At 39.4% G+C, this 16,594-nt stretch overlaps 1 protein-coding gene across 1 annotated transcript in view; it reads right to left on the bottom strand.

Moving 5' to 3' along the window:
* DCHS2 (dachsous cadherin-related 2) overlaps window positions 1-16,594 on the bottom strand; it is a 146,932-nt gene that overhangs the window by 77,908 nt on the left and 52,430 nt on the right. The window contains exon 3 of the mRNA XM_029076962.2: window positions 2,737-2,928. Within this exon, the coding sequence (XP_028932795.1) occupies window positions 2,737-2,928 (192 nt within the window). The remainder of the gene's footprint in view (window positions 1-2,736; window positions 2,929-16,594) is intronic.

The following is a 16,594-nucleotide window of genomic DNA, read 5'->3' as shown; positions in this document are numbered from 1 at the left end:
CAGTGATGGCAATGACTGCTGTGCTGAAAATAAAAATGAAAAAATGATCAAACACAGGTGCTTATGGGGCCCACCTGGCTAGTGTATGGGGGAAGGAAATGTGGGGGGGCAAGCAAGCCTTGGCAGGCTGCTTGAAAAACCTCTTTTTAAAAGAAAAAAAGACACGTTTTGAGCAAGGCCAGAGAGGTAGGGCTGAGGGGGCAGGAATCCCATGCCAGGAGCCATGGAGTATAGGGTGAGGAGGGCAAAAATGGGTCAGGGAGCAGTACTTATCTCACCAGGAAGCATGTCAAACAGCATGCTTTACCAAGTGACTGGCTGCACTCTCAGGTACTGAGAGACTTGCAGTGACAACTGTCAGCTACCTGGAGCTATAGGTTTGGCTGGAGGACAAGACAGAAAAGGTCCAAGCCACATCCTGAGGATCATAGTATCACATTCCCATAAGAAAATCTAACTCTGACTCTCCTTGAGTATTGCAGATTTCTTGTAACCTTAAAATGACTGTCCGCTTTTTTTCCTGTTGCTTTTCATCTTTCTCCTCCCTTTAGGCTTTACAGCCAGAGCGAACTTCATGATTTCAAGGCCTTGCCTCACTTTTATCTGCTTCTCTCAAGTTTGGCTTATTTGTTCTGCATATGTTTTCTCATTAAATATCAATGGTGCTTTTCAAAGCACCTCCTAAAAAAGGTGACTGGTCTTTATGTCACTCTTTTATGTTTTTCCACACATTAACCTCCGGGTGATTTCAGTTTAAATTTGACCCCTTAATGTATTTTAGCAGAACAGCTACTGGATCTCCTGGGATTTGGTAGACCCATGTCCACCCTTTCTTGGCTAATTTGAATCACTTAATCTTTGAAGAGCTGTTAAGTGATGTTTTTGGACTGGAAAAGTAATCAGAAAGCCAGTTTAAAAAACTCTGGTCATAAGTATTTTTTAGGAGAAATATATAGACTACTCATTTGGATTACATGTATTATTGTTTACATTACATTCATGTAATCACAATTCTGAATAAACCATAGCAGTTTCTACAATGCTTTACTAATTCGGGGAATGATACAAAATACTAACTACTGTTGCTAATGATAAGGTTTTTCATAGTTGGATTTTAACTTTGTACACAAAGACTTTACACCATAAATATGCAATGTATACATTAAAACAATTGTTCTCATTTTAAATTTTCAATGAAGCAAACTGATTCAGAAAGTACAATCTTTGTTGGAAGAATAGTGATAATTGTCTTTTTTTAATTCAATTAGCCAATTAACTTTGTTGCAAGTATATTTAACTTACTTCACTTGTATAGACAGTGGTGTATTATTACAAACATATTTAAAATTTTCATCTCCATTGTCTAAAACAATTGACCCATACAATAAGCTTGATTTACCAAATATTTCAAGTGTTTTTACTAGAAATGCTATTAAAATGACAAATTGGGCTTCTGAGACCAGAGACCATAGTAACTGTACTATATGAAAGCATATATATTTGGTACTCCCCCAAAGAGGCAAGATGAGCTAATTCTGTCACCTGTAAACAGGGAATTCAAACACAGATCCAACCTCTTTTATTTTTCTGAAAAAAGGCTTCCATATATATTGATCTGGACTCTTATATAACTGACAACAAACTCATGTTAGCTCTGTGCTCCTCTTAAAATGACACAATGTACAAAAATGGGATCAAACATACTTAGTATCTCAAGCACTTAAAAAGCAATATGTCAATTAAAAATACTGATTTCAATGAAGTCATGCTTTTCTTAGCATCTATGTACTTAAGTTTTGCCTCCTAATGACTTTCTTAGTTTACACTGCTTAATTAGAAGCAGGAAAAAGAGCCTATGTACAACTGCATGAAAATTCAGTGTGGGAGATTAGCTTTCCAAGGGTGTTGATCTCTCTCTATAGCTATAAAGGAAAATATTTTGGCAGCCTTTAAAAATGTATTTTAAGTATATTTTACTGATTATATCCTATTCAGTTAAACTCAAATTCACTCTCAAAAGTTAGCTTTTCTGCTTGACAGAGAAGTTTGCATTAGTCCTGTGAAAAATGCTGGAATTTACTGTCTTTTCCCTTATAGTTTTATGTTACTGAACTCTTTCCTATAATCATCAAGGACAGATCCAAATTCGCTGACAATCATATATCCCTCTAATTTTGGGGGTTTGGAAAGAACTGGCATAAATGAGCAAAGTTGGATTCTGATAAAACTCATTTCATTTCACCTCATAAGGTGAAAACACTCCAGACTTGCTAAGTAATGCAGAAAAAGCCAGCCTGCCACTTTCTTTTCTAATTACACATAATTTGATGAGCATAAGCATTCCCCCGCATTCATATTTGCCAACAAATGACACGGAGGGTCTGACCTGTGAGCAGATCCTATGGCTGAACCCCACATATTTTGAATACACGGTTGCAAATATATGTGCATGTGCTGGCCCCATTGAGGCTGCATTGGATTGAACTCCCACATTTGAGAATTTATTTGCCACACTGATACTAATCAGATCATGCTTTCTCAACAGCCCTATGCTATTTACTTTCCCAGAATTTTCTGCTAAGCTCAGTATTCTGGTGTGTTTTAATTTTGGCATTACCAAACTTTTGGATTAATACTTGGCACTGAATGCGATCACCCAAATTCTGTCCCACATACAACCACATGTCCCATTCAATGTACTTCCAAACAATTAAGAAAACTTATACCATGGCTTACCCCATCTTTAGCTTTCACCAAGAGATCATATGTGACTGGATCACCCTCCCTGTCAATATCTTGAGATACACAGACATGGCCAGTGTGTGGATCAATCTGGAAAGCATGTGATTTTTCATAGTTGTGGTATCCATCATAAAGAAAATATTCAATTTGGCCATATTGACCCGCATCAGCATCAGATGCTTTCACCTGCAAGAGAGTCAGGGAATTGAGAATTTAGCACAGTAAATGTGGAAAGCTATTTTTGAATTATTCTTAAATGATTAGGCAACAGATACTCCAGTTTTACACTGTCAATCAATAATATCAATCAATGTACAGAGAACCTGTGTGCCAAATACTATACTAAGCATTTGGAAGAGTACAACAGAAATAAAACACAGCTCTTGCCCTGAAGGAGGTCACTATTTTACGGGGTAGTAAGCATAAACAAATTGTATATGGGATAGGAGCAGGAGGAAAAACAGAGAACTGCAACAGGAGTATAGAAAAAGGAATAAGTAAATGAACAGATGGAACTAGGTAAATCAATTTATACATAATTGCTTCAGATGGCTTTGGGGATGATAAAAAGTAGAGTAGTGGAAATTAACAATAAGAAAAATTGTGGGAAGTGCTTATGCCAGGATGAAGTTAACAGCATTATCTCAAGGGGAGTGTGCCTGGCATTAAAATTTTAAAGTGCTTCAAAACAGAGGGATAAAAGAAGAGAGTTGGGGGTGACTCATGGAGAGTCCAATGTTAGGCACTAGAGTTATAATAAAAAATTAATACTAATATATTTATATTTATGAATCAATGAGCTACTCATATATTCTCACTAGTTTTTTCCTTTGAATATTCTTCATACTTGAAAATTATAGTAAAAAAGTTCATAATATTTTTACACTTCCCTGCTTAATTTTCTTTTTAAAAAATACAATTACGATTCATTGTATAGGATTATAGAGAAATTTCATTAGGGAAAAAATTGCAGAAACATAGGGATCAATTATTACATCCCTATCAAGCTCCCACTCTGGCAGAAATTTTATTACTTTGGATTTTAGCTTACATAAATGGTAATTTTCTGGTTTTTTGAGTCTGAAGAACTGTAGGGACAGATGGTAAGAAAACTGGGGACACAAATACTGAACAAAATAAGTTTTTTGACTATTCCCTTATTTTATTGCTCTTAATGATAGTACCCTTACTTCACATGTAGTATGTTAATATCTGTATTTAGGCTTCTGCAAATATCTGATTTATTTTTATGCTTTAAAACACTGAAAGTTCAATGTTACACATATGAAGGCCTAAGTGAATACAATGCGCAAAGCTTAGTACAGTGCTTGGCACATAAGAGCTTAACAAATACTATTTAAAAAATACGCTGGATAGCATGTAAAAATTATGAAAGATACAGCAAAGCAACAATGTAGTTATTACTTGTCACATATTCAAAAAATTCATTCACTCATTCATTCAACTGCATTTATTGAATGCTTATTGTGTGCAGAGCACTGTACTAAGCTCTTGGAAAGTACAGTTCACCAAGAGAGACAATCTCCACCAACAAACAGGCTCACAGTCTAGAAGAGACAGAAATTAAAACAAGTAAACAGGCATCAATAGCATCAATATAAATAAATTGAATAAATAGCATCAATATAAATAATATAGTCACCTCAGAATAAGTAAAACAGGCATTAATATAAATAGAATTATAGATAAATACATATATACACAAGTGCTATGGGGGGTAGAGCAAAGGGGGCTGAAGAAAAGGGAGACTTAGTCTAGGAAGGTCTCCTGGAGGAGGTGAGCCCTTAGTAGGGTTTTGAAGAGGTGAAGTGTGATTGTTTGGCAGATTTGACAAGGGAGGGCAATCCAGGCCAGAGGTAGGACATGGGCCAGCGGTTGACGACAGTGAGAAGGTTAGCACACCTAGTACACTGTGTGATTTTTTTCCCCTCCAGTTCTCTTTAATGGATTCCCTCTCTAATGGATCCTGATGATAGACGAGTATTGGCACTACTTAGGGTAAAACTCCCAATCCCCTGTTGACTAAAACTGAACATCCGGGTGTACCGTTACTTCAAGTTTGTTTTGGCAATAGGAGGCCATATCAAGTTCTCATGTATGGAGAGTCTTGGTCCTTAATTTAGAAAGTTCATTCACAGAGCTTTGCCAGGAGTCTTCTGTTTACGGAGGAATTCTGGCTCCTTTCATTGCTTGCAAGCTTGTGTTTTGCAGCTGCGTGCTCTTGCACTACAATTCTTGCCTAAGAATGGTTTATCGTTATGTGATTTGCTTAACATTTAAATCTCAGCTGTTTAAAGACTGTGACCTCTTATGCTGTACTATTAGGTGACTCACAGTAATAGCACTTCCCAAATAACAAATGCAGATCAAGAAGACTAATTGTTTTATGTTGAACAATTCCTAAGCCACCCAGATTTTATAAATGGTGAAAGTGAAGTGCAAAGTCATTTGGGATTCCTCAGGGTTAATCAGTGACAGAGCTGGAAGTAACCCCAAGATTCCAGATACCTGGTTTTATGCAGACCGCACTGTCTACTGTAAAATGAGTTTAAGTCCATGTAAAGGTGAAGTTATAGGAGCAGGGCAATTTAATAGAGCTAGCAGGACCTAGTGGAAGGAGCACATGCCTGGGAGTCAGAGGACCTGGGTCCTAATCGTGGCTCTGCCACAAGTCTGCTGTGTCACCTTGGGCGAGGCTTTTGACTTCTCTGTGCCTCATTTACCTCATCTGTTAAATGGAGATTAAGACTGTAAGCCCCATGTAGGACATGGACTATGTCTAAACTGATTAGCTTGTATCTACCCTAGTGATTAGTATAGTGCTCTGCACATAGTAACTGCTCAATAAATACCACTGATTGATTAATAAAAAGTACATGGCTCTGAAAGTCAGGAAACCTCTGTTTTAGTCCAAAATTTGCCACCACCCTGCTCTGTGACCTTGGATAAATCACTTAATCTCTTGGTATCTCAAATTTCCTAACCTACATCATGGGAGGTAGATATTTGCTTATCCTTGCTGACTGTAGGCCCAGAATTGAACAGAGATTGTGCATGAACTGATTATCTTATATCAACTCAAGCACAATCAAATAATCAATCTGGTATTTACTAAGTGCTTACTGCGTGCAGAGCACTGTACTAAATGCTTGGGAGCATACAGTGCAATAGAGTTGGTAGATACATTCCCTACCCTCAAGAAGTGTACAGTCTACAGAAGAGACAAGCATTAATATACATAAGTAAGGTATGGATACGTGCTTAAGTGCTTAAAGGGTACAGATCCAAGTGCACAGGTGACACAAAATGGGAAAAGGAATAGGGAAAATGAAGGATCAGTCTTGGAAAACCACTTGGAGGGGAGAGGATTTTAATAAGGTTTTGACAGTGAGGAGAGTAGAAGTCTGTTGTATATGGAGGGGAGAGAATTCCAAGTTAGAGGGAGGATGTTGGCAAGGGGTCGGTAGTGGGATAGACAAGATCATGATAAAATAAGTTGGTGTTAGAGGAGTGTAGTGTGTGGGCTGGGTTTTGGAAGAAAATCAGCAAGCTAAGGTAGGAGGGGGCAAGCTAATTAAGTGCTGTAAAGCTGATGGTAAGGAGTTTCTGTTTGATGCGGTGGTAGATGGGCTATCCACTGGAGTTCCTTGAGGAATGAGGAGATGTGGATTGAATTTTTTTTTAGAAAAATGACCTGGGCAGCAGAGTAAAGTGGGAAGAGACAGGAGGCAGGGAGGTCAACACAGAGTAAGCACTTAATAAAATCTATACTTACTATTTCCTTCCCTTTTAAAATCCCCTTTGATTTGTTTTCTGGTAGACTTGAATGAATATTAATTTTTTCATAGACACTTGCATGGATTCTGTCCCAGAGACACAAACTACAGCCTTCAACCATCAACCATCTTCAATGCTTGCTGCTGATTACAAGGGTATAGGGAGAGTGTGGCTGGCTCTGTGCACACCATCACCACTATTGAAAACCTAACTCAAGGGTATGTTCTATGACAATGAAATATCTCTCTCCCTTATCAATGCTTGCTGTGTGCAAAACACTGCATTAAGTGTTTGGGAGAGACTAGTGGAGTTGATAGACACAATCACTGCCCTTGAGAAGCTTTACTTAGCCTTGCACAAAAGTCCTAAGCAAGTCAGAGGCTCAGAATATCGGCTGTTTGATCGTTGATGAGGCAACAAAAACACTGAGCAACACCCTGAGTATCTGAGCAGCCTTGTTTAGCAATGTACTGTTCATCCCAAGCACTCAGGTGTATTTACTGAGCGAGCTGTTTTACCAAACTCAAATCAGGCCTGGTGAATCTTATCTTTTTTCCCCCACTGTAAAATCTTTCCTAGCTTATGGATTTACCCCTTCCTTGCTGATTCTAAGAAAGTAAGGATTTTGCTTTTTGCTCCAAAATCAAAGGTAGAAGCAGTGGGGCCCAGTGGATACAGCACAGATCTGGGAGTCAGAAGAACTTGGGTTCTAATCCCAACTCTGCCATTTGTCTGCTGGGTGACCTTGGGCAAGACATTTAATTTCTCTGTGCCTCTGTTACCTCACAATTCAATCATATTTATTGAGTGCTTATCTTGCCACATAGATAGGATTTTCTTGAGGATAACACTTGTGAGCCTCACATGAGACATGAACTGAGTCCAACCTGATCGGAGTGCCTGAAACAGGGTAAGTGTTTAGGCTTTACCATTAAAAATTAAAAAAAATTCCAAGTAAGGATGGCCCCCTATAAACATCCCAGATTCCCCCAGGGCGAGAAGGCTCAAGATCATCCAGCACATTCCCACTCTCTTCTGTGTCGTCTTGACTTGCTCCCTTTATTCATCCCCCTGCCAGCCCCGCAGCATTCACATACATATCTGTGATTTATTTATTTATATTGAGGTCTCTCTCCCCCTTTAGACTACAAGCTCGTTGTGGGCAGGGAATGTGTCTGTTTATTATACTGTACTCTCCCAAGTGCTTAGTAGAGTGCCGTGCAAATAATAAGCACTCAATAAATACAACTGAATGAATGAATCAGAATGAGAAAAGTGAACAGGAAGTGTTAGGAGAAAATGGGGAAGCTCCAAATACGAGCAGGTGCTACTAACAGGGAGATTTCAAACATCTTCATTAGACTGGCTAAGAAACTACTGAAGGCAAGAAGTGGACATGAAGTTTTGGGAAAATGATTTATCTGGATTTATCTTTATCACAAGGAAATATGAAAAATCAGGCTTGTTTCTGAGCAGTGGATACACTCTAGAACAGGTGATATAGGTATAAGGGGCCATTTTGCTATATTCATTACAACATATGTTTAATTTTCTTGCTGGGGAAAGAAAGCCAAAAATAATTTGAATGCCATTTCTTGGTTAGGCATAGCATACATATAACCCAGTATTCTGTCTCCAAACACAACAGCGCAACAGAGGGATGTTACTAAATTTGAAGAAAATGAAATTATAAGATGTGAGCCTTAAGAAAACACCTGAAAGGTCTAAATGAATTAGATGGGTAAGAAGGAAAACGTAGAGGCTACTACAGTCTAAAAATGACAAAAACCCAGTATTGACCATTTACTAGAAATACTTTTGCCTTAAGTAGAATGAATCAAACTGTTATAATTTTGAGAATAGGGCTGCATTAAGCCTGGAAATGAAATGCTATAAAGGAATACCTTTTTCCAAAGTTTAAATGAAAGAAAGAATCGACTGGGAATAGAATTTCTAAATATGAAATACTGCTTAAGAAAAAGGGAGCATTTTAAGGGTATCAAAGTTTTGGGATGATGAAAACGTTTTATGTGAGAGACAATGTTAGGGGACTATCTAGTGAAGAAATCAGGGACCAAGACATTAGACTCAAACTTCCTCCCTCACATCATTTACAGTAAATTAAAGAGTGGAGAAAGGTCATATGAGGAATATTTCAAACTCATTAGTTGAATGAGGATTTATTTTACTTGTACAAAATGGTATAAATAACAGGTAAGAGAAGGGTTTTTTTTCTTTACAAATTGTCTCACTAATATCATCAAGTAATCATCAGCCAAGGTTATTTATATGTTTTTAAATGCTAGTTTTTTTTAAAAAAAGATTGATGGTTGGACACTTATTCTGTGTTAGGAAAACCAGAGTCATAAATTTAGGTTCTGGCTTGGCTTTGAGTGCTTATTTTTACAGCAACTGTATATGTTTTGAAAAGTGAAGCAGATAACTTGGATTTATGTTCACTAATATCCCAGAAAGAACAAGTGCAAATACTAGAGCACCATTTGTACTATGCAAGTATATCATATATATTCAAGAGCCCAGAGGGAAGGCTCTTCCTCGAATAAGAGCAAGAAAGTAAAGCAAAAGAATGGACAGCCCTCACAATAAAGTTAGGCAAGAAGAGTTTTAATTTGGGTTCTGCTGCTGAACCACCATAAACCTGCCCAGTATTTGGTGTATTTTTTGCATGGAATTTTCTATTGGAAAATTTTTCTGACCCAAATTCACATACAAGGCAAAATTTAACGTAACCACTGCTGTTTCTAGAGCCATATACCTCAAGCCCGGCTTAGAACCAGCACAAGATCCCTCAAGTCAGCCCATTGCCTTGACAAAGGGATGACGTTTAGTTTATTTTTCCAGGCCCCGGTTTTAGGGTGGCAGTGGTGCATGAGAAGTCCAGACAGGCTGTATCGGGGGCGCGAGGCAGAGCTGCCAGCACCTGGCGATGGGTCAAACAGTCAGGGCCAATCTAGAGGCATGCACAAAGACATGATTTACAGAAAAATAACAAGCCCTATCTGCACAACACTATCAGAAATCTTTCCCTTTTTTTGGTGGTGGCCTGTGACAAACGTGCTTAGTTACAAATATTTTTATCACCTGTAGCCAGATTTCACTAAGGTCAATAAGAGATATGAGGATTCTTCACATAAAAATCTAAACTGAGGTTAGTTTCAACCACTTGCATGGCCCTAAAAAAAAAAAAGAATCACTCAACTTCATTTAATTGCTTCAGTTTTCTCATCTGTAAAAGGGTCACGATCAAACAGGTGATAAATGTTACAACTCAGAAATTTAATTCTGAATACAGCATCTTGAGCTGTAATTGAGCTGTAATACAGAAATTGCACATGCCAGTAATATAAAAGAAGAAATGGACTTTATGAACTGAAAAGCTACATAATCAAAACTTGACTATAAAATTGAAAAACCATATACCTTTTCCTTTTCACTGTTACCATCCCCCAAATATTAGTACTAATATGTAGTACTAATATGCTGAAGAAACAAAATAAACTTCAGGCAAAATGAAGCTTTTGCACGCATTGAGAACTTTCACAAAGGGTCCCAACTCCACAGCTGCTCTCCCAACATAACTCTAATCTCTTCAGAGAAGCATCTGGGCTGGGAAAGATGAGGAGGCCCTCCTTTCTACACAAATTCCACTGAGACTTGGAAAGCGTGGACAAGAGTTCATAATTATGAAAGCCCAATTAAGGTTAAATGGATATGTGCTTTTAATTTATCCCAAGTGGAATATGTCCCCAAGTACAAAGGTGGAACAATTTAGCCATGGACTCTAGAGCAGAGTCTACTTGGCAGCAGGGAGGTGCGATGAGGGGAAATAGAGAGAAGGAAATTAAAGCCCTCGAGTCCTTGTGGTAGGGCTTATATCATGCCCACTGGCAGCTATATTCATGCATATTATATGCACTATGCCAGAATTCTGCAGATCTTACACAGGGAAATGTGAGTTCCTGAACTTGAACCCTGAAATGATGTCAGTACCACAACGTGATCCCTAGCACTTCATGTAGACCCTATAAAATTTAGGGGTCGTGGAGCAGTCAACACATGGAAAACAGCAATCTGCCCTACATTATTCTCAGGAAGCAGTAGATGTTGGGGCAGTGATCTTGGTTGGCCAGAGACAGGATGATCCAGTGACCTGTTAGCCAGTCCTTCCCCTGTTCTGTTCAGTCACCTGTTGTCGATCCTCTCCCAACTTCTGCCACTGCTCAAGACTTTTCAGGTTTTTAAACAACTGCTTCAGCATCATTTACAAGCTTTACTCAAAGGTGAAAATAAGCCAGAACTCCCTGGAACAGGGATCCAGTACAAAAAGTAATGCCAGAATGAGCGTTCTGGCAAAAACTGGGCCACTCCCAGGCAAGGTTTTGGTCTGACACAGCAGAGAATAGGGAGGTTATTTTTTTAAAAAAAAACACCCTTCCCTCCCCTTATCTTTCTCCAGCTGGTATTTGCCTTCCTTCAGGGCTCCTTAATACTTACTAAGCACCTACTTAGTAAGTAAGTTTCATGGCTCCAGTGATAGCTCCAGGTGGAAGGCAGGAGGGTTTAGGGTAGGGTAAGGGGAGCGGGGAGGGCAAGGTGGAGGGGGAAAGACAGGGAGGTACAGAGGCAAGAGGAATCTTGTAGGGAATGAGTATTGTTGAAAGAGGTGATCTGGACTCTGAGGATGAGGAGGTACTCAATTGTATTTATTGAGTGCTTACTGTGTTCAAAGCACTGTACTAACTGCTTGGGAGAGTACAATGTAACAACAGACACATTCCTGCCTATGAGGTCACAATCTAGAGGGGGAATAGCAAAGTTTAAAACTCAAAAAATACTACTCTGAACGGGAAATGTTTTCTGAAACTGCCTTATAATGTAGCTTTAGAAGACAACCTAGATTTACAGTCCTCTATTTAATATGGGGGGCCTGATCACTCATTCAACGCCTCGGCAACACCCCCTGAAGCATTTTGAAGAATGCAGGCAGACCTTGGGTCAGAGTGGGAAGAACTGGCCCATCGCTATGGCCTCTGAGCCACCTAAACTGTGGCTCTAACTACCACATGGCTCTAGGGAAAGAACCACTCCGGATGCAAGTGGAAAAGTTGAAGTGAGATATATCTGGGACCCTTCTTAGTGGTTTTCAGTCTCCTGCCAGACAAGTGGAAGGCCGGGGGGTGCTGGAGCACCTGGTCTCCATCCTGCCCCTCTTCATTTCATGCTCCTCCCAACATTCACTGTCCATTTCTTTTTTGCCCTTGGGGAAAATCATCCCAGTCCATGACATCAACACATTTTGCTGTGTGACTGGTGTAATGTGTGTGATGTCTGTCATAAACTTTCAGGTAAGTTTTTTTTATTTTTAAACTTTCATCCCTGACCATAGCCGGCATCAAATGGAAAGTAGGACTGCTAACAATGAGATCCTGGAATGCTGTCAGCTAGAATCCACTGAAAAAATTTCCACACAACATAGGTTACTGGGAAAGACATGAGAAGAATGAATGGCAGCAGACTAACCAAATAACCCAAGTTCTGTTCTGAAATCCAGCATTGGCAAGCTCAGAGGGCATAACGGGGGGCAGTGGACTGTTGGAGAGGAATTTCAAACACAACCTATTGTGTGGCGATCCTGAGAAGGCCTGCTCACCTTGATCAGGAAGACAAGACACACATTAACAAACAGCATCGGGCGATGCAATACACAAATGCACTGACATATCCAAGTATGATCTTTAATACACAAATAGTGTGACACGGATGATTGCTCACACATAAATGTTGAGGACATAATCATACACAAGGATAATATCAATAATTTTGTGTTTCAGTGCTACCTAAAATTTCAAAGTATTTTCATCTCTACATAGTTGAGGTGCTGGAATGTGGGTAATTTATATATTTCTATTTATATTCAAGCTTCAAATCATTCAAAAATTTCTGAAACCCACCTTTTTCCTCTTTAAAATGCTAAATTCTAGACTGTCTGACTTGAATGTCTTATGAATCTGTACTGACATTAATCATTCAATTGATTGTTCAATGGTATTTACTGATCAATTACTATATGCAGAGCACTGTACTAAGCACTTGGAAGAGCACAATACAACAGAATTAGCAAACACGTTTCCTGTCCACAACAAACTGTAAATGTGTATACATTTTGCAATAATTTTGCTTTCCTGAATAAACTACTGCAGAAGGAATGCCAGTTTTCATCAGTCTACAGGAGTGATGCCTCTTGTAAAAGGAATGCTCAGAATACTAATAGCCATTTTCTTTCTCATCTCTATTCTCCTCCTCCAAGCAAAACAAATGCAATATATCATTGAGACATGTGTCAATATTTTAAAAGGGAAGGTTATGTACGGCTTTGCTTCTCCCACCCTTGCTCTAGGCGATAAGAATACTAGGGAATACCATGATCTCTGCACAGCATCCCACTCAAAAATACATTTCCTTTCATTTCCTGTCATCTGGGGATAGTTATAAAAAATAATGGAAAGATCATTTTTAAAATAAGCACATTTTCTTACCCAGGACAACCCTGGAAGACTTATGAAGATACAAGACCCATGCAAAGATGTATCTGGCTTTATAACTAAAAGTTCCAAGACATTTCATATTCACATCATGCACTCCAGTTTGGAAGACTACCATCAACCTTGCAATTAATTTCTGAAATAATTTTAGTAAACATTTGAAGTGAAATGATACAGAAAGAGAATCGGTGATCAAGTGCTTCCCTATAACTAGTTTTAGTACTGACAGATTTGGTAGGTGGAATATTCCATGTCTACTATGCCTCACACGAGTATAGGATCAAACTTCCGACAGGAAAAATGTTCACCAGGGCAATGAGAGCTATTCATATGTAACTTATAGGCCATATTTTCCATGTCGGTAAGACATGAATGAAAGCTTTCCCTGCAGAACTAGAGGTCAACCCCCTACCCAGAAGCCTCCTGCTGCTGCTGGGCAACCCCTGACCTACTCTACTACCAATAACACAACCAGTGGGCACAGTACATAAGCCAGGTCACACTGCTCTGTCCTCCTCCAAGTTCAGGGGACAGGCCTGGGAGTTCATCCTGCTACTTTTCAGCTCCCACAGCAGCTCTGGAAAAAGGGAAGGGAGTGGCTCAGAGCAGCGATGGCCCTAGCTGTTGGGGATGGGCGCGTTCCTCTGGCTCCTTCTTCTAAGCTGGGGCCAGAGCCACTGGCCTAACTCCCCTGTCCTTGAGCCCCAACACCATTTGCACCATTTTCACTTCATACTACCAACTGTGTCGATGGAACATTCGCTTAATGGAGGCAAGTCTAAATTAGAGTTTAAGAGCGGGACATTTGAAAAACACAAGCAGGCTTTCTATTGAATATACAGGAGATATCTTAGAGTAACTCTTCTAAATTCATTTTTTTTTGATTTGTGAAAGAAGATGGAATGAAAGGATGTGGTAAAGAAAGAAAACCTGACAGCTTGGTGAATTTCTTCCAAATCTACTATATATGGGAGAACAGTGGTTAGACAAATGCATGCAAGATTAGCACTTTCATTTATTTCAAGCAGGAAGCCCTGTGTTTGATGGTTTTTAAAGATATGTTTCTTAGCTATATCTGAGATTCATATCCTTTTCTTTCATTTCACCTTTCATTCTCCAAGTTTCCTTGTCTCATCTTCCTTCCCGTACGCTTTCATGAAACCTGGATTTTGGAACCGCTACTTCTTTTTTATAAGTGTTTCCCCTTCTTCTCTCCCCTGCCAGCCACCTCATTTCCACAGTTCATAATTCATTCTCTGTCTCTGGAGTCCTCCTTTCACTGTCTTCCTTCACCTTATCTTCCCCTTCCTTCCTATTCTCCTTTGTCTGCTTCTGTCTACTAAGGACACTATAATATATTCCAAGACAATTTACTACTCCAGCTGCCTTATATAAACAGCCACAGATCTACTCTACATTCAACAGGAAGTGTTTTAGTGCTTTGGAAATGCTTAGATATATATTTCAGGCTTAATTAGGTGAAATCTCACACAAATGGACCACAACACTACTTAGTAATTCTAAATGAAAATATTGCTTTTCCAATTAATTATCAGGATATTTTGCACACCACACTCACATAAGGGTCACTCTACTGTCTGCAATGTCATTTCCAATGAAAAAGACAATCTCTGTATAAGAATACTGCATCAAGCTTGTTCTGTTCTTCCCCATGTTATGACCTTCTTTTGAATCTCTTTCCCTTGGAATTTCCAGAACTTTCATTCCTGTAAACCACTGTTCATAGCAGGATCTCATTGACTGGGCATGCTCTGGATTTTAACAAACTTGTTTCCAACTTGATAACTGGTCCTATGCCCCAAGAGATACTATAATCAGGTATGCAAAACTTTAAATTTAATTCTGCAATACTCTTGGCATCAAATAGGAAGAATCAAACATTATTTCTGCATATGGATCAAATGTTTTCGTGAGTACTTAAGTAATCCAGGGCATATCTACCTAACTAGGAAGCTAAAAGAAATACGTGCAAAAAGGAAGTTTCTAAGAATAGCCTCTCGACACAGAAACGAGAATTGCAAAGCAACACTTGCAGTATTTATCAAACTACCTTGCACCTCCCAAATGATTTCCATAGTTCCTGACATCCTTTAACTTTTAGAGTACTTTTTGAGTAACTTTTAGAGTTACCTTAGAAAGAATGAAGAATGTAAACTGGGGAATGCTCTTTTTAGAGCAGATGAGAAGCGATGCTATGAAAGACAGGGAGAAGGGTGGAGAGACTCAAAGCCAATGGTAAATATGACTGAATGAATGGTGAGGAGTTTCTGTATGATGCAGAAGGTGACTGGAAGCCAGTGGAGGTTTTTGAGGAGATGAGAGAGTGTGGTTTAGAACTAACATCAAGTTCAGAAAAGGAGAGTAGAGTACAGATAAATATGCAGACAGTGAAGTGTAAAGTAAGAGGACAGGAGAAGTGATGGCTGGAAAAAGAGGCAGTCAGTGTGTATGAGGGAGAAGATTGTGCTGTGAAATAACATGAAACAACTGATAGAACACTGCTGCTTCAATTTCACATCCTCTTCAGCTAGATTACTGTTACAGCCTCCTTACTGGTCCCCCTGCCTCTCCCCGTGTTACATACCATTCATATCACTAATCCTCCAAAACCATCAACATCTACTCATCTCTCTTCACACAACCAAACCTCCTTACCACTGGCTGCAAGGCTCACCACCAGGTCTCTCCATCTTACAGAACACAGTGCCTATGTTAATGGAAAACTCACTGTACTGAGAAGCAGGCTGGGGGCCAGAATTAGGGTGGAACCATGAGCCTTCTTAGGCAGTACTTGTCCCCTGATGAGACCTGGTCCAATCAGAAACACAAGAACACCATCTCATGGGAAAAACTCTTGATTTATATCAATCAATCTTATTTATTGAGTGCTTAATGTATGCAGAGCACTATACCATGAGCTTGGGAAAGTACAACACAATATGAGAGACATTCCCTGCCCAAAAAGAACTTAGAATCTATAGGGGGATTCAGACAATAATATTAATAAATTATAAATATATACATTTGCCATGGGGCTAGGAGAGGTGGTGAGTAAAGGGGACAAGTCAGGGAGATGCAGAAGGAAGTGGGAAAAGAGGAAATAAGGGCTTGGTCAGGGAAGGCCTCTTAGAGATGTGCCTTCAATAAGGCTTTGAAGGTGGGGAGAGTAATTGTCTGTCAGATATGAAAACGGAGGAAGGCCAGAGGTAGGAAGTGAGAAGCAAGCGGCAAGACAGAGATAGAGGTACAGTGAGTAGACTGGCATAAGATGAGTGAAGCATGTGGACTGGGTTACAGTAGGAGAGTAGTGAGGTGAGATAGGAGGGGTCAAGGTGATTGAGTGATTGAGGATTTCTGTTTGATGCAGAAGTGGATGGTCAATCACCGGAGGTTCTTGAGGAGTGGGGAAACATGGTCTGAAAGGTTTTGCAGAAAATGAACTGGGAAGCAGAGTTAAGCATGAACTGGAC

Source organism: Ornithorhynchus anatinus, chromosome 12, assembly GCF_004115215.2.
Source record: "Ornithorhynchus anatinus isolate Pmale09 chromosome 12, mOrnAna1.pri.v4, whole genome shotgun sequence".
NCBI classification, from domain to species: domain Eukaryota; kingdom Metazoa; phylum Chordata; class Mammalia; order Monotremata; family Ornithorhynchidae; genus Ornithorhynchus; species Ornithorhynchus anatinus.
This window is presented reverse-complemented; position numbering and strand designations above follow the sequence as displayed.